Below are 23,724 nucleotides of genomic sequence, written 5' to 3'. Positions count from 1 at the left end.
TGTACCCAGCTTCACCGCACGCAACTGCAACGTCTGCCTCTTGCAAAGCAAGCCCTTCCGCAGCGCCGCGCCACGGCAGAGGCACTCTTTGGACTAGTCTCACCCCAGTTAGCCTGCCTTTTGCTTTCTCTGGATTATCAACTTCCGCTGGTGGAAGAAATCTAGACACTGAAAAGCCACTGACAGATACTTTCTTGTAGCTTTTCTTTCTAAAAGAGGACCGAGCGAAACCTCGGTAGGTTCGATTGCAGTGAAACTGGGATTATCCTTCCAAACAAATTAAAATGAGAAGGCAAGCTCAGAGGAGATAGCACCCGTTGTTTACTTAGCTACAAACCAAGGATTACTAGATCCTTGCATGCATTTTGGACCTTTCATCATCAAATTAAAGAACAAGCTAAACAAACGCATTGTTCTTTTCCATTACTACATTACTACTACTAACGTCAGCCTTAGCTTAAAACAGGCTCAGAAAGTGGCTTCTGTACACAGAAGGCAGCACGCACAGACATTTCATTAAGAATTAAGAAGTGGAAAATCTAGCACTCTGGAAGATATACCTTTGCATGAATACGCATCCAGCGGCTGTAAAAAGCATGCTTACAAAGGCGAGATGCACGACCCATTTCATCTTTGCCAGTTGTAGCATTAATAACTTCAAGACCAGTGTCTCCTACTGTCCAGTTCACACTGAAGTTTGGTGCTTTCCCTGGTTGACGGGCTTCTGCATTGCTAATACCTGAAAGAAAAGCAATGTTTAATGACAATAGTAAATACTAACGCTTGATTTTTGCTTTTTCTGGGGAGTAAGCGATACAGCAGAGCTACTGAAATCACATCGCTAAGCAGTCTTACAAGCGGATCTTTTATTCCAAGGACATTCTCCTGCAGATTTTTCACCGACTCGCGGAGATATCGCCATGCACATCTCATTCTCAGCCTGGCTAAAGTGCTTTCTCCTCCTATCCTTCCGCGCAGGGCAAACATGCATCGCTGGAGCCGTGAGAAACCAGCCTCCTCAGCAGAGGGGATTACAGAGAGGTCTGTGGCAAGGGGCCACGTGGACAGTAACATGAGCACCTTGCCACAACCATCTCAGGAGGATCTGGTCTTGCTTACAGGGCAAACCAAGGAACTCATTATTAACCTGCAAATCATTATGAAGCAGAAAAAAAGTTGCTTTGCTCCTGCACAAGAAACCGCTGCTCTCAGAGCCCACTCAGTAGCGGAACGAGCCAAGTGTAGGAAAGAGCAGATACTGTGAGGTCTTGAGAGTTATAACTCTCCAATCAATTCCCTTTCACTCTGCTGTTGTAAAAACTTAGGTGCATGTTGCTTATCTCATTTCAAAACGGGTGTGAAACTATGGACCCTGGTCATGTTTCAACACACAGTTACAATTCAGCTAACAACTTTGGATTGCAGTCTCATTCGGAGAGGTCGTGCTTATTTAGAAGAGCCTACAATGTGCTTTTTCACTTTCCCTCATAAAAATGGAGTTAGGTCAGAGCAGTTGTAGGAGAAAGCAGGATGCCTTGCAAACCAAGGCATGAAGGTGCCTACATTTCAGTAGCCGTCAAGTGGGTTTCATTAAAAGCTACCAAACTATTTCTTCCTTCTTACGGACTACGCCGGGACACAGCGTGACTAGCACAGGCAGCGGCACTGACGCTGTGAGCATCCAAGTTAGATAAAGTGAGCCCCATCCTCAACATCCTCCACAGAAAGCCAAAACCGGCAGACGTTTGAGTCTTTCAGCATAAATCCGGCTGTGCTTCAGCTGCTTCCCCACGTCACATGCCCGTCGCTACTTCCAGTGCCCAGAAATGGCGAACCGCAGGACTCAAGAGAGGACACGGATCATTTTGCTCAGATGTTAGATTGTGCGACACCTCTCAAATACGGCTTCATCTCTACTGATGGAGAAGCAAACCCACCAGAAGTCTAACCCAAGTGTGAAGCGAGACTAGCTGCCTGCCCAGGGCAGGATTTATTCCCCCACAGCACCCCAATGCTGCAGAGATGCACTGTATATAATGACTGCAGCACCGTGATTGAAGATCACGGCAGCTGCTGCCACCCACGTGCAACTCCTCTCCCGCAGTGCGGCTGGACGGCGCTTGGCGCTCACGAACAGCAGCCAGGGCCATGAATTTGGGTTGTGCGTGCTATGGAAAAGCTGAGGAGCACATGGCTTTTGATCCTGCAGATGTTACAGGGGTGGCAAAACTCTACCTTTGCGATAGCTCAGTTGCCTCACCAGGAGAGAACAAACAAACAGGGGACTTTTTTCTTTCTAATAAGTAAAGATCCCATTTTTACTTTAACGCAACTTTCACCGAGAGCCTCTTTCAATTCTACTCTGAGGTTATGCTAGGTCCTACGCTTCATAAAATCTAGTGAATTTGTATAAATTGAACATAATATTGCAGCAGGATGCATTTCTTGCTCACGTTTGAAACACAATCTAATAAACAAAGTTAAGCCAACCTCAGGCACCAGAGCGCAGGACTGGCTCACTTGGCCCAGGTGTCACGGCACCTCTGGGCCCAGCACTGCGAGACCTACGAGGTCTGAACGACACAGCGAAATTCAGTTTGCTTACTGTAATCAATTCCTCATTTACTAAATAAACAAACATTCTGGAACATCAATCATACGGAACTTCCTGAAACTGTTGTATGTCAACGTGGTCTCTATGACTGATAACCTGTAATCAAGTGAATACGTAAGTAATAAAAAATAACCCTACCATTCCCCATTTCCTTAAAATATAAGCTGAAAAAATGAGAATCGGAACAAAAGTTTCCTGAAGAGCTCTTTTTTGATTTCTTTTAGGAGAGATGCATCCAGGAGCTGAAATACAGCAGGATGCCACGGATCTACACGCACCAATCTGTAAATCGGTGAGCAGGGATGTGGGATCCACACACTGACCAACCTGGGAGGGCGGACAGCAGTCCCTGCTGCGCAGGTACCATCAAGAATATCACGCAAGCAGTACTTGAGGAAGACCCAGCAAGAACAGGACTTTATGACGAGAGTCAAAAAGTCCTCATCACAACGTCTGCGGTCCTTCTGAGCAGTTGGCAATGAACATGTGCATCACGCCTCCTGAAAACTGGAGCTGATCATGCACAATGCAACTTGTCCTGTTGAAGTTCAAACACTGCCGCCCCGTGAGTCACACAACACGAGGCTTGCACGTAAACCCCTAATAAATTATAAATTTTGGGTGCACACCAAACAAATCTCAACTCTGAGACTCCAAAAGCATATAAATTCAGGCTGCTTTAGTGAAGCTTATGTGAAACAGACCCATGCTTACAAACCTCTTAATCAAAAATTGGTTTTACCAAAACTACTGAGGCAAGAGGGCGAAGAAATTGCCACCACATGACAAGCAGTCAGTCATCTTTTTTCTTTAATTTAATGATATCTATACTATTAGCTTTGCTTTCGTTCTATACACTACTGAACAAGTACAGGGATCAGATACAGCTCACTGAGTACTGCAAAACACCATTTGCTCCTTGAGCCTGCTCCTGCCCTATCAGCTACTCAGACACCTGTGACACCACAAGCACCCACACAAGCAAATCATATAAAGATGAGGAAGCTGAACATCCAGTATGCATTACATTTCCATGGCAATTATACAATTGCATTCCTTAGGTTACTTTGATGAACTAAATAAATAAAAAAAACAAACTCAGAATTTCAAATAGACGTCATCATAGAATCATAGAATGGTTTGGGTTGGAAGGGACCTTAAAGATCATCTAGTTCCAACCCCCTGCCATGAGCAGGGACACCTTCCACTAGACCAGGTTGCTCACAGCCCCGTCCAACCTGGCCTTGAACACTTCCAGGGTTGGGGCATCCACAACTTTTCTGGGCAACCTCTTCCAGTGCCTCACCACCCTCATGGGGAAGAATTTCTTCCTGATATCTAATCTAAATCTACCCTCTTTCAGCTTAAAGCTGAAAAACACTAATGTGGGGGAGGATAAGGTAGCAAGGCAACAGCCAAAAAAAAAATCACCAAAGGTTCTGCTGAAGGATTTATTTTTGTGAAAAAAAAAAAAATATATATATATATATATAAAATATGTAAATGTAGACAGCAGTCAGAGGACTGCTGAGGCATGAACATTTATAATAACCACACTGGCGGTGGTGGTTGAACTCTTCCTGTGTACAGAAAACAAATGAAAGTTTTGCAAAAAGGGTGGGTGGGTTCCCAGACCGGAGCCTCTCTTCACAGGCAACGTGCCAGAGGAGCCATCTCAAATTGAGGTGCCATCTCAAATTGAGGTGCCAGTATAAGTAGTTCTAGGATATGTGTATGAAGTAAGCGAACACCAGTTACGGCACCCAGACAGTATTCACCCATGTTGAAGGAAACTAAAGACAAGGCAGCAGGAACAGCAGTCACGGTACCTAACCTCTCATCAGAAACCACACAAGTTCTCCAGGATGAGAGGTGGCCAATGCGACTCCAATTTTTAAGGAGTTTAGAGGTGTGCCAGGGAACTACCAGTCAATAAACACAACATCTGCACCAGGAAGGCTGCAGGAACTACAATACCGCCCTACTAGGCACAGATGCAAATACAACAATATTGGGAAAGACTCAAAAAAACCCCTGCCTTAGTAACTGAAGACTGGAGGTGGCCAGTGTGACACTAATTCTTAGAGGCCAGGGAGTAGAAGGTGATGTCTGCCTTAAAAACAGACTTGATGGACACCTGGATGAAGACAGTCTCCTTGGGAAGAGTCAACACAGCTGGAGACCCTCAAGCTCTGTGCAGACCTGGGATGAATGGGGGGGGGGGGGGCGTGGGAAACGAGGTGAATAAGATTGGTGATGATACTAAATTATTTAAGAAGGTAAATAAGAGAAGCAATTGCCAAGAGTAGCAGAAAAAAAGCTTGTAACATTGAGTGACTGAGCAATAAAAAGGCAGATGAAATTCCTCATGGATAAATATTAGGTATGCGAGGAACAACAAAGCAGACTAAGACTTTTCAGCTTGCAAAACATAGGACGTATGCAGGAATTTCGCAGAGGTATAGAAAACTGAGCACCATGACAACTGCTTATAGCCTCTATCACAGAGCACTGAGGAGCATCTAATTACATTAGCAGAAAGGAAATTCCATGGCACAAATCTTTACACGGCCTACAGCCCTCCTTACTAAAGGAGCCTTACTAAAGGAGGCTGTGGATGGTAAAAAGTTTAAACCAGTTCAAAAAACAAAACCAGGAGCTCATGAATGAAAGATCCACTAAGGATTTCTAAACACAAAGATTCTCAATACCTGACGCGGGATGTCCCTGATCCGCAGATTTACTGCTGCGATTCTCAGAAGGTATCTGCAGAGGCTTACAATTTTCTTTTGTTTTTCACTGCCTAACTGCCTGTGGGAAAGAGTACTGGGCTAGACAGATCGTACCTTACGATTATTCTAGAAATTCACAAGATTTGAACCTGTCTTCTCTTCAAGTGAGCTGGCCAATTCTCAATGAGAGCTCACGTGCCCTCAGTGCTACGGTGCTAAAGGTATCCCGAAAGGCTGGGTCCTGCAAGGAAGGCTTCCAAGAGTCAGCACGGGGAGGGAGTTTTCTACCAATATAGGGGTTTCCCACATCCCCTTGCTGAAAACCAGCTACTCTGATATGCACGTTCACATTTAACTTGCTGGGAAAAGGAGGTATAAGTAGAAAATCTCCTATGAGAAAAGAAAAATGATTAAAAGACAATTTTTAGCAGTAGATAACAATAACTCAGTCTGACTTTGATTTAATGCAATTGTCCCTGCAGACATAAAACTTGTTTTATGAGAGGAAAAAAACAGTTTTTACAGTACTTTCTCAGCTAAACAGGTGAGACAGTGGGGAAAGACAGTTATTTCTCTTTTGGTTCATCTCTCTGGTAGAAATGAGTCACAATCACACAGTCATGTGTGTGGTACCAGGAGGAACATAGAATTGGGGACAGGTATTTCTGCGGTGCTTATTCCAGGTAAGAATTCACTGTAAAATGTGTGAAGCAAAGAGCAGGTGGGTAGCTACACAAATGCCCCAGCTGAATCCAACAGCATGGGTCAGAAGACTAGCATTCAAGACGGAACCAGCGGAAGAAAATCCATCAATACAGTTCTCTGCCCCACCTTCCAAACCAGCTTCCTGTATATTTTTGAGACATGTATTTTCATGAAAACTCAACAGCTGAGAACATTTCTGAACTCTCTCTACTGCTCAGCAAGTCCCAGCTGAACGGTTTAAACAGACGGTGCTATTCCATGGCAAATAGGTGATAACAATATTTCAGAAAGATGACTTTTAAGAAGACAAGGTACTATTATATTTTCTGAAAAGGATAACAAAAACTCCTCCCACCCCAAACCTGCTGTCTTGAAGAATTGATAAAAATTCCCCAAAATCAGGCAGCAACAGTCCACACATCAGCTACTATGCCCATACAACAATTTAATATTTAGTACTGTGAGTGTTGTAACTGTTACTTACTTGCTAATAGACGGACAAATACATTACTTAACATTTTAATACATCCTAGTTTAGGGAATCCCTATTAATTATCTTTCTTATCTAAAAAAATGCTGGTTGTTCAATATGCTCTTTTCCCCACTCCTTCCCTAAATCTATTTTAAAAACTCATGTCAAACTTTTAACATGCTTTAAAACACTGAGCTTTTTTTTTTTTCCTGGAAAATAAACAGACACATGCCAAAAGCCAAGCTCTACAGAACAAAGCAATGCACACAATGAGAGGGAGGGTAAGAGATTTCAGTTTTAAAGCTTTCACAGCGTTACTATAACTAGCAGTTTCAGAATTTAAGATGCTTCAGAACTTTCCTTGGAAAGTTACGGCTCGATTAGAAGTTACGACCTGTTAATTCAAATACTGTCGTTCCTTTTAGCCCCACTAGAGCCTTGGATCAGCGCAAAGCCAAAAACCAGTACTTAAATGTTCAACAGCGGCTGCAAAAGTCAACTGCTAACTACACTGGCTGGGGCTTGCCTTATTGCTGTCTGTCAGATATATTTAATACTCTGTTAAAAATGAACCCAAAGAATGTGCCACCGGGCTCTGAATGCGGCATTTGTGCATTAACTTACAAAGTGGAAATTAAAATATTATGATTATTGGGTCATGCAAACAAGTTGGGTGCCATGCTAATTAAAGCCAATGCTGCATCCAACAGAGATTGATGACAAAAAGAAAATACAACCAATGGCAGCTGAGATGTTCTCTCCATCCATTTTTAGTTGGTTATTGATCTAGAAATTGTGAACCCAATGTGTCTATCTTGGCATACTGATTAATGACGTGGCTGTTCAACAAATATCTGCAATGGCAAGAGAAGTGACAGTGAGAGCTAACACGCTATTTCGTGGGTGGGATGAGGTTTCACTAAGCCGGGGCCTTCAACTTGCCTCACATATCGCTAGGGCATGCTCCAGACAGCAATTACGTGAAACTGCATCCAAAGGTTCATAGCCCAGTTCTTTCCACCTTTTAACTCACGAAGGGTCCTTGCTATGGTATTTCTGACTGAGTATCTATATTAGCTTTAGACCACAACTTCTCTGTTGTAACCAGAAAGCAGTTTACTCACAGTACATAATTTGCAAGGTTTTGAGAACTGCAAAATCACATTGCTACTGGAACAGACTTAGTTACCGGCACGGCCTTCTCCATTAGATACTTGCCACTAAGTAAAGGTCTGTTGAGTGTATAAAGAGGTGGTAGATCTTCTATCTCTGCTATCCTCTGGTATACGGCTCTGGATAGATGATCCCCATGATATAAACTCCCCAAGATGATGCTAGAGAAGTAAATTGGCTCCACAAAGAGGCTAAGTAAGGCTCCTTGAATACCCAATACGTTCCACCTAAGAGGGAGGGAAAAACAAAACAAAAAAACAAAAAAAACACTTTCTTTTTAATGGAACAAGTAACATCTGCCAGACATAATAGCAGTCAATCACAATGGACCAGACTTTCATCCTTTCCTCTTGACCAGCACGTGACTATGGTAGCATAGCTGTGACACCTGCCAGCATTTCAGAGATCCGCTTATGGGATGCTCAACGAAATCCTGAGTAAGATGACCTATAGCAACAGGTCTACTGTCAGCATCCACTTCAGGAGCAGACTCCGTAACTTTACTTCCCCACTAACATGTCTGGTGATGCATTTTCCAGCATCCTAATGCCAGAGATGAACAGGATCATTCGATCGGAGAAAGCCAAACTGTGAGATCCTCAGTCAGAAACAGTAGCTGATGCCTCCAAAAGACACCTGGCAGTGGGCAAACCATCCTTCCCAGAACGCAAGAAGGATTGTGTCTGTAAGACCTCAGCACCTCATCACCATAAAGGAAAGTTTGTCCTTGACACCCTAGCCAAACTGTCCACACCCTGCTGCCAGAAAGGACATGTGTAGTTGCTTGCAACATCCATGGGCAGGGAGAAAACTGAATCTGAAAACTGAAAATATGCAGAGTGCGTATACTCTGCTCGCTTCAGCTGCTTCATAGACTCCAACCATAAAGTCCTGTCTGCACCACTATGACCTACACTGGATCAGGTCCGGTGGCAGGGATATAGCATGCACAGGAGCAAAATACTGAAGTTTTTTTGTAGCTGTGTTCATTTGACCAAGTTTTGGCTTTCAATCTGTATGTAACAGTCATACAAAGTACTTTTTAAAACCTCAAAGTCTCCTGCAGAGTATTTTCACTGTCCTTGTCTCTGAGGTATACTTGCAAACAGCTTGGCACTATTAAAATAGCATACTTGAGTATAACTGCAACACCCAGACACAAGCAGCAGGAAAGTTTCTTTTGGTGCTTGAATAAAACAGATGAGCACAATGGAAGCTCTCGTGCTCATACAGAATGACTGTCCTTATTATAAGGCCCATCCTTAACCGGGTTGCAAGGTTCTCCTCGGAAAACAGGGACCTTGGATGCTGCTAACAGTGTTTCTTGCAGCTTGTGCTGGGATGGTATGGCTACACATCATCATCAGTTCTGGCTAGAAACTATATAGCACAATTGCTTCACTACTGCAAAAACTGACCTACAGATGTTGGCTACGAGACTTGCAAAAGGTTTTAAAACAAAAGGGTAAACCAAAAATTGCAATCCAAGGAAACAATTTCTTTGCGTATCTTTACTGAGGATGAAAATGGAGGCAATGTGCATTAGCTTACTCACCTGTCATTAAAAAAGCTGGCCCTAATGAATGAGTAAAAATACCGTGCTAATAAAAAATAAGGCATATTTTACATTGAATAAAGGCATATTTTTGATAACACTGAAAATGCAATCAGCAGCCAAACGTCAGAGTAAAGTTATCAAGTGAAAATTATTGCTCCCCAGGGCCAAGATGCCTTTCTAAGGACCTTACCATGACTAGAATTTTGTAAGCACAGAGGTTTTTCAAGTGCCAAATACATCACAATAGTATTTTCTCGTTATTTGCAGTACTACCTACATGAAGCATAGAGAAGCATACGGACTGCTACAGACACAGATAATATTATGGAAGAAACATCTGGAGAGAATTCAAGACTCAGCATTGCAAACTGGGGTCTTACAATCGTACCTGAAACTGGCAGACACACAACCGAGCTTCCTTCAGTGAGGCACATCACACTTTACTTTTCATGAACAGGACTTGAGTGACAGATGGACATTTTAAAAAAGGCCAAAGCATTCCTCTGGCAAGCCCTAGCTCCCTATATAAAACCTTTGCCAGACCCTTTTCCTTGCTTCAGTCTTCAGTATTTCCAGAGCTTGTGTTTTGCTGCTTCCTCCCACACTTGGTGACCTTCTCCGGCACAGAAAATGAAAGCTGAAGTTTCTCTAGCTAAGTTTCTTTTGATTAAAAGAAAAGGAGTGTGGACACTTGAACAAGCTTCCGCGAGGTGAACTGTATGAACCGGTGTTACAAAAGCTACTCTGTGACTGCCCACCTGCCTGCTGGGGTGTGCTGCATCACATCCACCACTGCGGGATGTGCTCGTGAGCGCTGGATTCAGAGCAGCTGGCTTGCTGCAAGGGCAAGGTTTGCAGAAACCATTCATACAACCAAAGCCTCACGCTCTCAATATTGATTAGGCAGGGTTGGACGGTGGTTAGGTTTATAAAACTAGCTTTAAATTTCAATTGTTGTAATAAAAGAATATACACTTCTCTATAGAAACGTATACTTGTATCAGAAACTGGCAGCAACGCAGAGATAAACATGAAACCCAAACGAAGTTTTGCAGATTGCAACAGAGTCAAAAGGAAGGACTGCACGGAGACTTTCCTGTTGCTCCTTTTTTATACTGTACTTCTTTCTGCCAAACAGTAATTTCTCACTTCCCTTAGCACATACACTAAAAACAACCTTTATAGATATAAACCGAGAAGAAGCTACACCAATACCACGCATCAGTTTTTGAAAGGCCACAGCCATTGCCTCCCAAAATGCTAAAATTGCCTCGTCCTTCCAGTTTACACGCATGAATTGTCCGAATGCATGCCAACAAATGCTGCCAAACGTTTACTGAAACCATAACTTCTTTTGAAGTTAATGGGCCAAATTCTGTATTTTACTACAAACCGTGAGGTGCAGAGCAGAAAGCGCAACATTTCTTACAGAAAACTTTATTAAAGTCCGTGTTGCCTTTCTAGTGAAACAGTTAAGCAAAGGATTTTTTATTCACACTAAAAATAGTATCAGAAAAGAGTTAAGGAACTGAAGTGACTTAAATCTAGCTTACAAACTTTCCAAGGCTTGGCTGTAGTTTATAATACGGAAATTAACCCTTCCACACTGCAGCAGAGCGGACACAGACCCTGGCTGCGGCACAGTACTCATTTAGGAGCATTTGATGGCTCAAGAAAGTGATAACGGAAGACAACTTTCCCATTGCTAATTCAGCAGTTTAAATCTATCCTGCGCCGGCCATGGGAACAGATGCAGAGCTCCCACGTCAAATGACCTGATCTCAGGTCCAGTCTTAACTAGGCAGATCACAGAGCAGACTGGACTCATGCAGTGGCTTTTCTCACCATTAAAGCAGGAAAATGGCACCACATTTGCCACAGAGAAAAGCAATAAGCATGAGCGTAAGCAGAATACAGGAATGCTGCATCACGTCAATGGCGATACTGAAATCGCGTAGACAAGAGATTTGCCAAAGGCAAAGACCACCTCAGGGGGCAGGGAGACACCCTCCAACGTAAAACTTCTCACTGGAAAAATCTGAGACATTTGTCTTAGCTGAGCAGAAAACTAATGCCTCTTACGACAGTATTTTACACATTCGGAGTGTTCTGGTTTTAAGTTACTACATGAACTTTCTTTTACAACCTTTATAAAACTGCAAAATAAAACTGGCATTTAAAATACAAGCTTTTATATTGCTATAAAGCACGAGCTACAGCATTTAGGTCCAGGCTGCCAAAACTTACATACAGGTGCCTTGATTTGAGCTGGGGGTCTAGATCTCATATCAGTTAATGATGATTTACTCAGCAGGCGAGTATGACCATGGTTGTTGGGCTGCTCTCCATCAATGTGTCGGCCATCTAATGCCAGGGAAGCTGGGGCACTGGTGCAGATGGGAATACCTGCGGCCGAACGCCAGCCGCGTGTTCAGCAACATGCAATACTTTTTCAGCTTCAACTCTGCAGTTCTGCAAGTGATGCACAGCGCAAGGAAAAGCAACCTGATGTGATGCCAGAAAGTTCAAACAAAGGCGTATTTACTCATCCTGAACTGGCTTTTCACTTTTCCGCTGCCTTTTGTGAGACAGAAGAACATTCAGAGTCACCAAGCCGTTTGGTTCACTCTCTACCAGGGGCTCACTGAGGTGATGTTTAAGCCCTACCATGTTTGACGAGGCAACATTTCTAAAGCCCTTCTAGCAATAATTAGAAAAGTACTTAAGCATGAGCAGGGAAACAAAAGCTGCAGATCAAAACCGCAGCTCTCCTTTTTCCTCGGACAGGCCAGCCAACACACCGCAATGGCCCGACAGACCACAACGGCAGCTGGATTAGCAGGTTCAGTGTTCCCATCACTACATGTATGAGCTACTGCTGCTTTTCTGGGACAAGGAAAAAGAAATTACAACTTCATCTGACTATCTGACCATTAAGCAGCTCCAAACAGTTAAAAAACATAAGGAGGACGACAGTACAAGGATGCTGTAATCTGCTGCGGCTGTAAAGTGCGAAGTTGCACCCTAACATTTCCCCAGCGCCAAGCCTGCCTGAAAAAGACTCTGCCTATCACCACCTTGATCCTCACAGAATCACTAAGGTTGGAAAAGACCTGTAAGATCATCAAGTCCAACCATCAACCCAACCCCACCATGCCCACTAAACCATGTCCCGCAGTGCCACGTCCACACGTTCCTTGAACAGCTCCAGTGATGGTGACTCCACCACCTCCCTGGGCAGCTTATTCCAGTGTTTCACCACTCTCTCAGCAAAGAAATTTTTCCTAATATCCAGCCTGAACCTCCCCTGACGCAACTTGAGGCCTCCTCGACCTGCTAATTTTATTGCTTGTACAGCTCTCCGTAAAGTCATTTCAGTGCCATGATTCAAGTTTTTTAAAAAAAACCCAAACCCCTGGCCTTGTATTTTGAAAAGGCAGTTTATCCAGTCGGGTTTACAGCACAGCTCCATGAAAAACTGCGGGACCACCGCCGAGAGGCAGGGAGACACAGCGTGCAGGAGGGATGCAGCACCTGGGCATGGGTACTGGCAGTCTCCTAAAACCTTTTCTCCATCAGCGAATACACCACTGAAAGCACACTCCCAAGTCCAGCTGAATGTTAGCTTGCTTTTAGAAAGGAAATAGGCACGGGACAAATGATCCTTTTTCCTGCAAATAGTCTTATTGATTTCAGCGGGGCCACTCTGCTGAGGAAAATGATGCAAGATGGAGCAAACTGTGTGAGAAGCAACAAATTACATCTGGTCTGACCTAAATATAACATGTATCCTTTTAGTAACCTCTTATTATTCCTCTCTAAACTCCTTATTATTTCATATATTCACTGTTTGCTATGAGGAAGAAATAACGCATAATTACATACTCTCTCTCTGGTATCACGTTTATTATTTGGAGAAATTTCCATCAAAGTTGTACCAGCAGATCATCTTTTTTGACAAAATCTTTTTCTTGTACAAAAACTTCGCTTTCCATTGAGTATTTTTGTTTAGCATGAAAAATTCAGCCATCTGAAAAAAGGCAGGTGCGAACCAAAAACTACTTCAGTTCAGAAATGCTGCTGAGGTGTCTCCCTGGGAGTATAGCCTGGGGTGCCTTAAATCCCCACTTTGCTCTACAGTTCACAGTTCCCCATGCATGCTTAGCTGCAGTGAGACCAAAAGACCAAATTTTCCCTGTCACCAACATTTTGCCATGTCCTCTACGTCGTCTATGAAGTAATCTTGTGCTCAAGCATCCAGAGAAATGCTCTTTCAGACCACTACATCTCACCACCTTTACAGACTAGACCCCAACAATGGCCTTTGCAGATCTGTGCACGTGAATCGTGTTCAGCTTCTGACTATTTACAGAGAGGATACTCTCTGTGTAGTGTGCTCACCTGAGGTTTTACAGACGAGCACTGCATTGGGGACATCCGAATTTCACAAATTTATCATACTCACTGGTTCCCTTATTCTATATTCACCATTTAGATCCTATTGATAACAACCTGGAGGATGGATGCACTTCCTCAACCTTTCTGCTGTTCTCAGTCACACTACATTAAAAAAAGAGGGGAGAGAAACCAGGGACCAACACCAAATCAAGAGGAGTCCTCTCTTCCTTGCTGTGTTGTCACATTTCTGCTTTAGACTACCATGTGCTCTAAGGCAAGGGTATCTACAGGGGATTCCTAAAAGATCTATTGATATCTTCATGACATACAGCTGATTTCACAACTCTTGATACATAAAAAGGTAAGTAAAATTTAACTCTGCAGCACCACTTTCACAGAGTGTGCTAGTGCATCTCTTGCCAAAAAAAACCAGATTGAAAATACACGCTTCAGGTAAAAACTCTTCTCTGAACTTTCCAAACCCAAACTGCATTAAAATCCTGTTATTTGCACTATTTTAGGGACAACATAGAAATGAGGTAAGTCTAACAGCAGTAAGCAATAAAGCTTGATGTTGACATCAAACATCTTAGTACCACTCTCAATAATTATTGTATGGAAGAGGCGAGTCACTACGTGTTGCGTTTACAATGGTGTGCCCGTGGAACCGGTGTCAGAATTCATCGCAGGAAAATGAATAGAGTTTCCTGCAACTACCAAAACGAGAGTTTACTGTTGAAAAAATGAAGTGATACTTATGATAGACTGCAAAGCCCAATAAAAACAAGTGTTTACAATTCAAAGAACTGCTCTTATTAATATAATTTATAAATGCAATGACTATGAAGAAAGGAAAATTATTTAGTAGGCATTTTGTTTATGACAAGCTTTTACTTGCAACCGATGGCAAGGGAGAGAAGGTGTCAGCGTGTAAGAAGATGTCAGACTATCCCCAGAAAGCATTTTGTCTCCTCACATGCATGTCCTGCCCTCCTCCGTGACAGAGGCGTACAGCTCAGAAGGCAGCTGTCTCAGGGAGCAATCCCAAAAAGCAGGCTCAGCTTACTGCAACACCAACAAGATTTCAAGGTCTTTTGAATTGCAACGCGAACCAAGAGCTCCCCACGACCACTATGCATCCAAGATGTGGGGCAACTTGCTTCTTACCATGAAGACGTTGGAAGCCACAGACCCAGGGGCTGCCACTAGCTCTGAACAGAAGGCGCTCGTGTTTGCAGTAGCTGCGCCCGTGGGTTTTCCTGCATATTTCTGGTTTCCAAGACTGCTGTCGTCGCCCTGCCAAGTTTGAGGCCAGCAGCAGCCCCAGGGATACTTGCAGAGCCCTGTGGAAGCCTTCATCTCTGTAGCTCGGTGACAAGCATTTGTCTGTCTTTGCAACCACGGTCGCTGTGGTTCATCATTGATGTGCAGGGACACTTCTGCTGCTCAACTTCAACTCAGAGCCACGCTGGGCAGGTCATGATCTGCTTGCTGTGGCCACCCATCTAGCTGGGCTTTACTCTCATCACCTGGCAGAACAAACGGGCAGAGCTGCCTTCATTCAGCTAACTGCAGTCTGGTTTCTTTTTTGATTTTGAATCTGATTTCTCTTTGTTTCCTTAAGCGATTAACTGAATCTCTACGAGCAGCCCATGTCTTTCCTGAGCCACAGCATAAATGGGCAGCAACATCTTTACATAGAGTGGAGTCAGAGCTTCTTTTACATCAAGTGGCTCGGTCAGCCGCCCACCCTATCTATCAGTATGTGCAAGAAGTCCACGGTCTTTGACAGCAGCACTTCTCGCAAACATCTTTTTCTTTATCCTGAGGTCAGATTTGCAATTACATACAAGAGGATCTGTTTTCCCTTGTAGCTGTACCTAGGCTGGCAACCACACAGCTCTGAGATGTCCCAGCTTTTCTGGCGTTGCCTGGATTTGCTGCATACCGGTGAGCCTTGGTCAAGACTCAGGTCAAGACTCTCAAACCAAGAGCCTTGGTTTGAGAGGTTACATGATGCTACACCTTGTTATTTAGATGCTACACCTTGGGTAGTGATTTCATACCATTTTCCCCCAGGTTTTTTACCTAGACGTCACACAGACACCACATATTGAAGTGAATACATGCACATTGGCCACTGTCACTTGGGTTAAGAACTGGTGAGAAGAACTGCTCTTGCTATTGCTGTTCAGAAATCACACTGGCTCTCCCATGGAGCTTGCCACTTAGAAATAGCTCTCAAACTCAAAGACAGCTGGATAGGCATGGACATAGCTGCAGAACATGCAGCCTTCAGTGAGCACGCCTAGGATTTTAAGATGTGTTTGTGCATCTTCACCAGTCCCAGAAAACTAGGTGATGGGGTCAGGAAGACAAAGCCATTCAGGAAATAAAGAGAAAGACTGAGTTACAAACATCCATTCGGATTTCCCACTCTGAATAAGCACAAAACGAGGCCAGTGCACAGGACGTGATGTTCTTTCACACGAAAGATTATCAGAAATAATATTTTCCCTTCTTTAGAGTAGAAGAGCACCAATGACTTCCCCTTTAATAACTCCACCTAATGGTAAAGCACTTCTCAATTCCTACAGCCTTCCTAGCAATGAAACAGGATGAAAAAAAATTGCGCTCTTCTCAGCAAGACATTAGCTACAGCTGGAATGTTTCATGAGAAGTTAACTAATTATTTGAAGCCAAAAAACTTAAAATGAATGTGGGCAGAAAAACACATCAAAAGGAGACTGACAAAAATAGACATAATACAGTATCATGGAACAAGATTAGGATACATTTAAAACAAATGCATGTATATTAATGTCCCAAAACGGTTACTCTGGTCACAGAAACCACCCCAACACCATACAGCAGTGCCACCAGGCACTAACACACTAGGATAATCCTGTTCTAATGCTCCTGACCCAAATGGGATTATACTCATGGCCTTTCCATGTTCCTCACAATTCCTCTTGGATGTTCCTACCAGGCTCAGGAGGGTGCTAGACAGCACACTGCAACAAAGTGCTCAGAGGCTGGACATAACAGCTTGGATTATACATATAATCCACACAGATGAGGTTGTTCAGATACAAGTTTTCCTGCCTGTGCAATCCTGCACCCCAAATTTATCCATGTCTTTTCCAGGCTGGGACTATGAACCTTTGAGAAAGCTCCGTGGAAATTCACAGTGCTCAGGAATACTGGAGGACTGACTGCTGGACACTACAGAGCAATGCATTCTTTCAAACGTAAATGGACAAAACACGGTCATAACTGTCAGGGAAATGTAGGAAAAAAAAAAAGAAAAGAAAAAAAAAGAATATGAAAATTTGGGCCTCCTTACCCGTCATACAGTCTTTGTTCTGTGTCAAGGGGTTCTATTTGCTTCCTTCACTGGCAGAAACAAAATTATTCCCATTAGCCCCAAGGAGAGGTGACAGCTAGCTACGCAAGCGAGAGATGGATTCTGTTCTGCATCACACAAAATCAACAAAATAGTCAAATGTGTTCTAGCTCAACAACTCTCTTCATTTTTTTTTTTTATTTGCACTAACAGCAATGACGACGTGATAAAAGAAGTCAAATGAATGTGACACGATTACCATGTCAGGTGGTTGGGAGAAGTCCCTGGCGTGAAGCTGAGGAATTTATTTGGTGAATTTTACTGGAAATATTATAAAAGAAACGGCAATGGCATTTTTGTAGAATTACCTTTCAACAGCCCGCTGTCCTAGCTTCTGAAAGGCCCTATCCATTTATGTTAGGGGTATTTAAATGGAAGTAAAACGTCTTCCTTCGGTAGATGGTAGATGCTGATTACTTGAGACAAGACTAGAGGAACAAAGCAATTATATAACCTTCCTCCTGCATGTTTGATTTGGCATACGCAGTTCACAAGAATAGTTCCAACTTAATACACTTAAATTTTGACTCAGACTAACTGTGACTTGACAAAACAGCAGAGCTATTTTAATTAAAAAATCATTAAAGTATCATCAGCTGAAAAACTTGGCATTTCTCATCTATTTTGCAAGAACACAGAGGCTGCAAACACACAGACTAATTTCAAATAATTATGTTGCAACTCTCCTTTATTTCTGATACTGCTGCTAAATCTTTTTGGGGGGTAATCACTTGTCCATTTACAATTTTGAACAAAAAAAATCTTTCAATCTTTGTCAAAAAGGACAACAAAGAAGGAATTGGATGAAATAGAAATAAAAGCACTAGTATTGGAAACAAAACATTTAATTACAGTAAAAACATTTAAACTAAAATTAACATAATTTTAAAGTTAAAAATTGAAAGTGCCTCTCAATTAAGATTTTTTTAACTGGAACACTTTTTCCCTGTATAAAATAATACAAATCTAAATCTATCCATGGAACATACATGTATCTTTGACATCAAAGAATCACAGACCGGTTTGGGTTGGAAGGGACCTTTAAAGATCATCTAGTCCAACCTCCCTGCCATGGGCCGGGACACCTTTCACTAGGATGAGGTTGCTCAAAGTCCCGTCCGATCTGACTTTGAACACTTCCAGTGATGGGGCAAGGATGTGTATCATCAGAGAAAGTTATCCAAGTGTAACTGATGCGATATATTTATTGCACTGTTTTGCTAATGCTATACTCCTTTAGGGGGGAAAAAAAGCGTTCCTCTGCTATTTCCCAGGGATATAAATACAGAACAAAGCTGTCATGACTTGACGTGGCTGGAATGATAGATAATGATTTCACCTTGCCTCTGAAGCCAGCAGAAGGTCTGACACCAACTGCAGGTGAGGAATCAGAGCTTTATCACCGGAGCTACAGTCACCCCCACGCTACGTCTAAGCAGTGAAATAAGCCAATCAATAACCTGCACGTTCACTGCAGGTATCATGCAAGCCTCCTTTCTTGTTCAGCAATAAAAAGCAAGAGCAAAGAAACCAATCGCTGGATATCTCACCTCGCTATCTTGTCACTGCAGGACATGGTAAGTAGCCTTTCTCCTTGCAATACGCCATCCCACGTCTGGATAGTGGTGGTAGAGCGCACGGGGATAGTCCCTTCCCCAGATTCTATTTTTGTCCGTAGCTGTCCTCTCGCTTTGCGGTTTGGATGCCTGTCCCCTTGATCTAAATGACAAAAATCACTTACAATCAGCTGAGAAACATTCTCAAAGTGTTGTACAGATAGCATTACAGCAAGAAGAGTCAATGAAAGGTATTTGCCTGTGTAACTGCTGGCTTGTATAACAACCTCTATTGCTCCTTGCAAACTAGCTACAGCATCAGGCGTCTCTCACAAATACTGTCTTCTAAAACACACTTGCAATTAAACTAGGCTTTCCACAAAGGAGCAGCACACAGCAGGTAGCTCTTCAATTCTGTTCTACGCATTACAGCGTTAGAATTAAGTTAATGGACGTATCAAGAAAGGGGGAGGCAGGCAACCACCGTTAAAAGATGGAAACAGCAAAACGGTTCGGTTAGTTCTGTACAAATACTTGCTGACCCACTGGCTTATCTCAGCTGGCATTCAGCCTCTTCAAGACCACATGGTGGATCAGTCTATACTTAACTTCTACCACACAGGAAGAACAGCTCGGACTTTTTTTGAAGAGATCTTTGTCTAACACACATCTACACTAAAAGGAAAGAAGACACCTAAATTTGAACTGTGCCACTTGTACGTGCTGAAAGAATACTTTAAACTCCCTTGCTTGAGGAGGACTGCTGTCGTACCCTCTTGTGCTGCTTCATGTGGTGAGAAAATCCTAGCGTCGCCACAGGGAGATGTGCTGATATAGAGATGAAACTGCACATTCTCCTTCAGCTTAAACCCGCCTCGCTCCGATTTGATAAAAATGGATTTTTGTTGATCTTCTTTATTGCTGAAACAGAGAATAAAGCTAGAGTGAAAACTGACATTACCATGTAAATAGCCATAAGCTGGGCAGTCTTAATAGGCATTAAAACCAAACACAGGATGTCTGGAAATTTTATAGTATAAATCTAACAGTTATTACAGTTAAGAAAATTAAAGACAAGAAATAGAGAGCCCTTGACATCCCCAGATGTCAAAAGCCTTCAGGCACTTACCAGCAAATGAAGCATCAGCACCCTTTAGCCCACTTGAGATTATTTTGATTTACATGTTTACAGTTTACAAAATGATTCCCAATTATTTTTTCTGTCCTCCCCTCTCATGATTGACACCTAACTGAATACACGTTTTGTTAAAGTCAAACTTTAGGGCAAAGGGCCTGAGTTCTAAATTAAACATCCTAATGCAACAGGACAAGCGTTTCACATTGAAATAATTAAGATAGATGTTTTACACAGACACCTTTTCAGCTCCGTGTGATCAGCTCATCTTCCTTTTCCCTCCAGCTTACCTTAGATAAAGCTCAAGTTGTGTATACAGAAATTTAAGCAGGCACCGGCGCGATATAATTTCCGCGTGGCAATCATTTAATGCAAGACCACGATCACTCATGTATTCACCATTGATGCATTTTGTTCCTGTAGAAACACTTATTACCAGGGCATCTTTCACATCTGTACCTGCAAAACAAAATTTCAGGAAGAAGATGCAATTAAAATCACAAATAATCTAACAAGTGATCTTTGCTGAACCCAAACAAGGGTCCTTTTTTTTTTTGTTTGCTTCTTTTAAAAAAAAAAAGTTTTTTCTTCTTTAAAGCAAAAGCTTCACTCAGCCATACCCTCCCTGTACCAGTACGGTCTATGGTTCTTGTGAGTTCTTCATGTTGGAGTTCAGACAAGTTAGAAATTGAAAACCTGCAGGGAACAATTGCTGCTCCAGGAAGAGTTGTTAAAGGCTGAGCTCTAAAGACGGTGCTTTTTTCCTGAGCCCCAGGCAGCCAGCTAGCTTCCAGCACATACCTTCTGGCCACCTATGCAGATACTCAGAGTGACTTTAAAAATCTGAAAGGCACTGATTTATTAAAACAGCAGCACGTTATGGAAGGATATTAAGCCAACAACAGGAAAGGTAAGACTAGGGAATGAAGAAGTTTAAATGCTTAAACCACCGTAAAGCTTATGAGCAGTATAATGCTTCTAGAAGTGTAGTTCTTGGTATTAAACCATTCCGTACAATAGAATTAAAAAACTATTTTGGGGGTTTTCTACACAGAGACCTGTCTTTATCACACACACACAAAAAAATGTCAGCTGCATGAAGAATTCAGAAAGACAGGTCAAAATGTTACATGCCTCTAGCAAAACACTCAGCAGAAAGAGTCCCAACAAGCCCCACTAATTCCTCTGAAGCTCTCGAGGCCTCACCAGCAGAGGCAGATAGCGGCCAAGCCCTACCAAATGCCTTCTGCTGTCTTCCTCCCACAGAATAGTTACTGTGGAATGGAAAAGCAGGAAAACCACTTTCAATGCACCCCAAGCACCTAAAGTTGAGGATCCTCCCATAACCACCTGGCTGTACGACGGCAGCGCCGATAGAAGGGGTGTAACTAGTAATTTGCAAGGGGATTGATATTTGAGTAATTAAAAAGGTGATTGAGACATGAGTTCTCACTCCTGATGAAATATACGGCCTTAAAAAAATGAACCTGAGCCCAACTGGCCCCTCCTGCCAGACAGGGCTGGAGGAGACGACCACAGAGGAGAAGCAGGGAGCTGCTTCCTTCTCTCTACAACACCAGGCTGTGCAATGGGGTCACCTAATTCCAGGGGTTCCCCAGACACATATCCATGCAAAGATGGTTTCTAATTCTGTGTAAAGCTATTTCTTCAATTAATCAAAATGCATTCACATGTTAATTAAGTCTTAATTCTTTGGTCACATGGCTCTTCTAGGAATTGTGGATACAGGACTGTAATTACAATAAAAACTTGTTAAATATCACCCAATATATTAAATAAAACTACAGCATGTTCCTCACAGTGCTTTGCCTTTGGGGCTCATACGGTGTTGGTACCACACAAATGTTTTGGCTGTTGCTGAGCAGCGCTTGAGGAGCGTCAAGGCTTTCTCTCCCAACCTCCCAAAGGCCAGTGTGCTGGGAGTGGGCGAGAGACGGGGAGGGACACAGCCGGGACAGCTGAGCGACAGTGACCAAGGGATATCCCTCATTGTGCTCAGCAATGAGAGCTCAGGGAAAGGAAAAGAGGACGTTTGAGGTTACGGCGTTTGTCTACCCACGAGTCTTCTCGCTCTCCTTCCATTTTCTCCCCATGCCCCAGGAGAGAGAAGCGAGGGAGAAGCTGGGTGGGTGTTTGACTGCCGGCCAGGGTCAGCCCACCACGGATGTCTTGTGACAGTTTGGGCCACATCGTCCCCTTGTCACAGTCCCCTGTCCCTAGAGCATGCAGTTACCATCTACCCTAACCAGCACCCTCAGACCTCTCTGCTCTGTGGAGGAGGCCCCTACAAACATCCCCGCAGAAGGAAAGGGCTGGCGTTGCCCAAATCACCAAGGGAAGGCTGTACATCTATCACCGATATCCATCTGACTCGTCCAACGAACTGGGGACATTTCATGACAGGCCCAAAATGAATGTCCCATCAAGGGTTCAGATGGATTGAAGATGAAGATAAATCTTAGCCTGAGGAAAATTCAGCAGCAGCGGGGTCGCGGATCAGCTTAGGGCAGAACTTCACTGGTCTGGGTGATCTGGCAGAGCACGGATCTCGTGCCAGCAATCAGAGAACCACGACATTACCGCTGCTTGTAGACGCACACCAGTGTCAGCTGCCAAAACATAAGCTGCTTTCTTCAGATATTTTTACTAAATGACTGAGACACAAAGCACTAAGAATAAAATATAGCAAGAATAACTCTAACAAAGTGCAAAACCTTAAAAACTTGGAAAGCGAGCATAATTTCTTACATAATATGCCAAAAACCAAGAAGGCCATCTGTGTGACTGATACGGTGAAATTTATTTTAGATTTACTTTCAAAAAGTTGCACAATTCTTTTTAAAAGGTACATGTATTTCGTAGACCATGAGTTATCTCAGAGGTCTCAATCAGACAGAAGGCAGGAACTCTGTGGAAACAGAAGTATTTGCAGGTCTAATTTTCCTGTAATTATCTTTAGCCGACATTTAATTGCTATATTTAGAGCACCTTGAAGATTAAACAGTAAAAATCTATTTCAATACTGGTTGACCGAAAAAAGATAGTTTCCTAGAATGCAAACAGAGCTCTCGTATTTAAGCAGTTAAAATAGTACTTTTTTTTTTTTATTTACCTGTTGTCATGACAATTCCAGCAAGGACTTTTCTACGTGCATGTGGAGATGTGAAATTTTCTGTCAAATCACTGAATTTATCTACAACCAAGCGTGCAACAGCATCAGCTAAAACCTGTAGGATCAGACGGAAATGCACATTAGAAAATTAAACAAATAATTTAAAAATTACCGCAGCGTTAGGTTATAAAGGCACTTTTACATGATTTGACACAATAAATTAAACGAGTTTTTATTGTTCACTTTAAAACTGGACATCGAGGCATCAGCAGTATGTCAAGGAGGTGGCTGGGTCCAATTTTCAGGCATACTGAGCACTCGCAGCTCTTTACAAGTGGCAGCAGAGCTCTGTGTGCACCACGTCTGTTAAAACAGGGTCAGACAGCCCTAAGCCAAGCATCAAAGCACCTAATGCTCAGGATCGTTATGAACATTTGAGGCATAGGAGAACAACTGGATAGACAGATAAGTCGATACTTTAATGCTCAAACCTCAAAACACATCATTTCAGTATCCTCAACATTGGACCTGACAAGAAGATTGAAGTGCAAAACCCAGGCTCCTCAAACCAACATGTAAACCTTTTATTACAATTGACTTCATTATCTAGCTATTACACAAATAAGAACGAATCTGTTTTCAACACTGATTAAACACTTTCTATGACTTATTTTTACAATACATATACAAATTTAGGAATAGAAAATGTCAATGTATAACCCAAAATAAGCTATCTCAAAATTGGGAAGGATTTATCTCCTTCACCCTCAGGAAAACTTCAACAACAGCAGTCACAGCCTTGTTGTATCTTGCCAGCAGGGTTAGCAAGCAACGTTGGTCAG

General features: G+C 42.8%; 1 protein-coding gene across 1 annotated transcript in view; it reads right to left on the bottom strand.

The window, feature by feature from the left end:
• The window catches only part of ADARB1 (adenosine deaminase RNA specific B1), a 59,815-nt gene that overhangs the window by 1,581 nt on the left and 34,510 nt on the right, over positions 1–23,724 (bottom strand). Inside the window, exons 4-9 of the mRNA XM_059820132.1 lie at positions 22,883–22,997; positions 20,040–20,208; positions 19,387–19,535; positions 18,609–18,777; positions 7,742–7,923; positions 561–739 (exon numbers count right to left, since the gene is read on the bottom strand). Of these exons, the coding sequence (XP_059676115.1) occupies positions 561–739; positions 7,742–7,923; positions 18,609–18,777; positions 19,387–19,535; positions 20,040–20,208; positions 22,883–22,997 (963 nt within the window). The remainder of the gene's footprint in view (positions 1–560; positions 740–7,741; positions 7,924–18,608; positions 18,778–19,386; positions 19,536–20,039; positions 20,209–22,882; positions 22,998–23,724) is intronic.

Source organism: Gavia stellata, chromosome 8 (assembly GCF_030936135.1).
Source record: "Gavia stellata isolate bGavSte3 chromosome 8, bGavSte3.hap2, whole genome shotgun sequence".
Taxonomy (NCBI): domain Eukaryota; kingdom Metazoa; phylum Chordata; class Aves; order Gaviiformes; family Gaviidae; genus Gavia; species Gavia stellata.
This window is presented reverse-complemented; position numbering and strand designations above follow the sequence as displayed.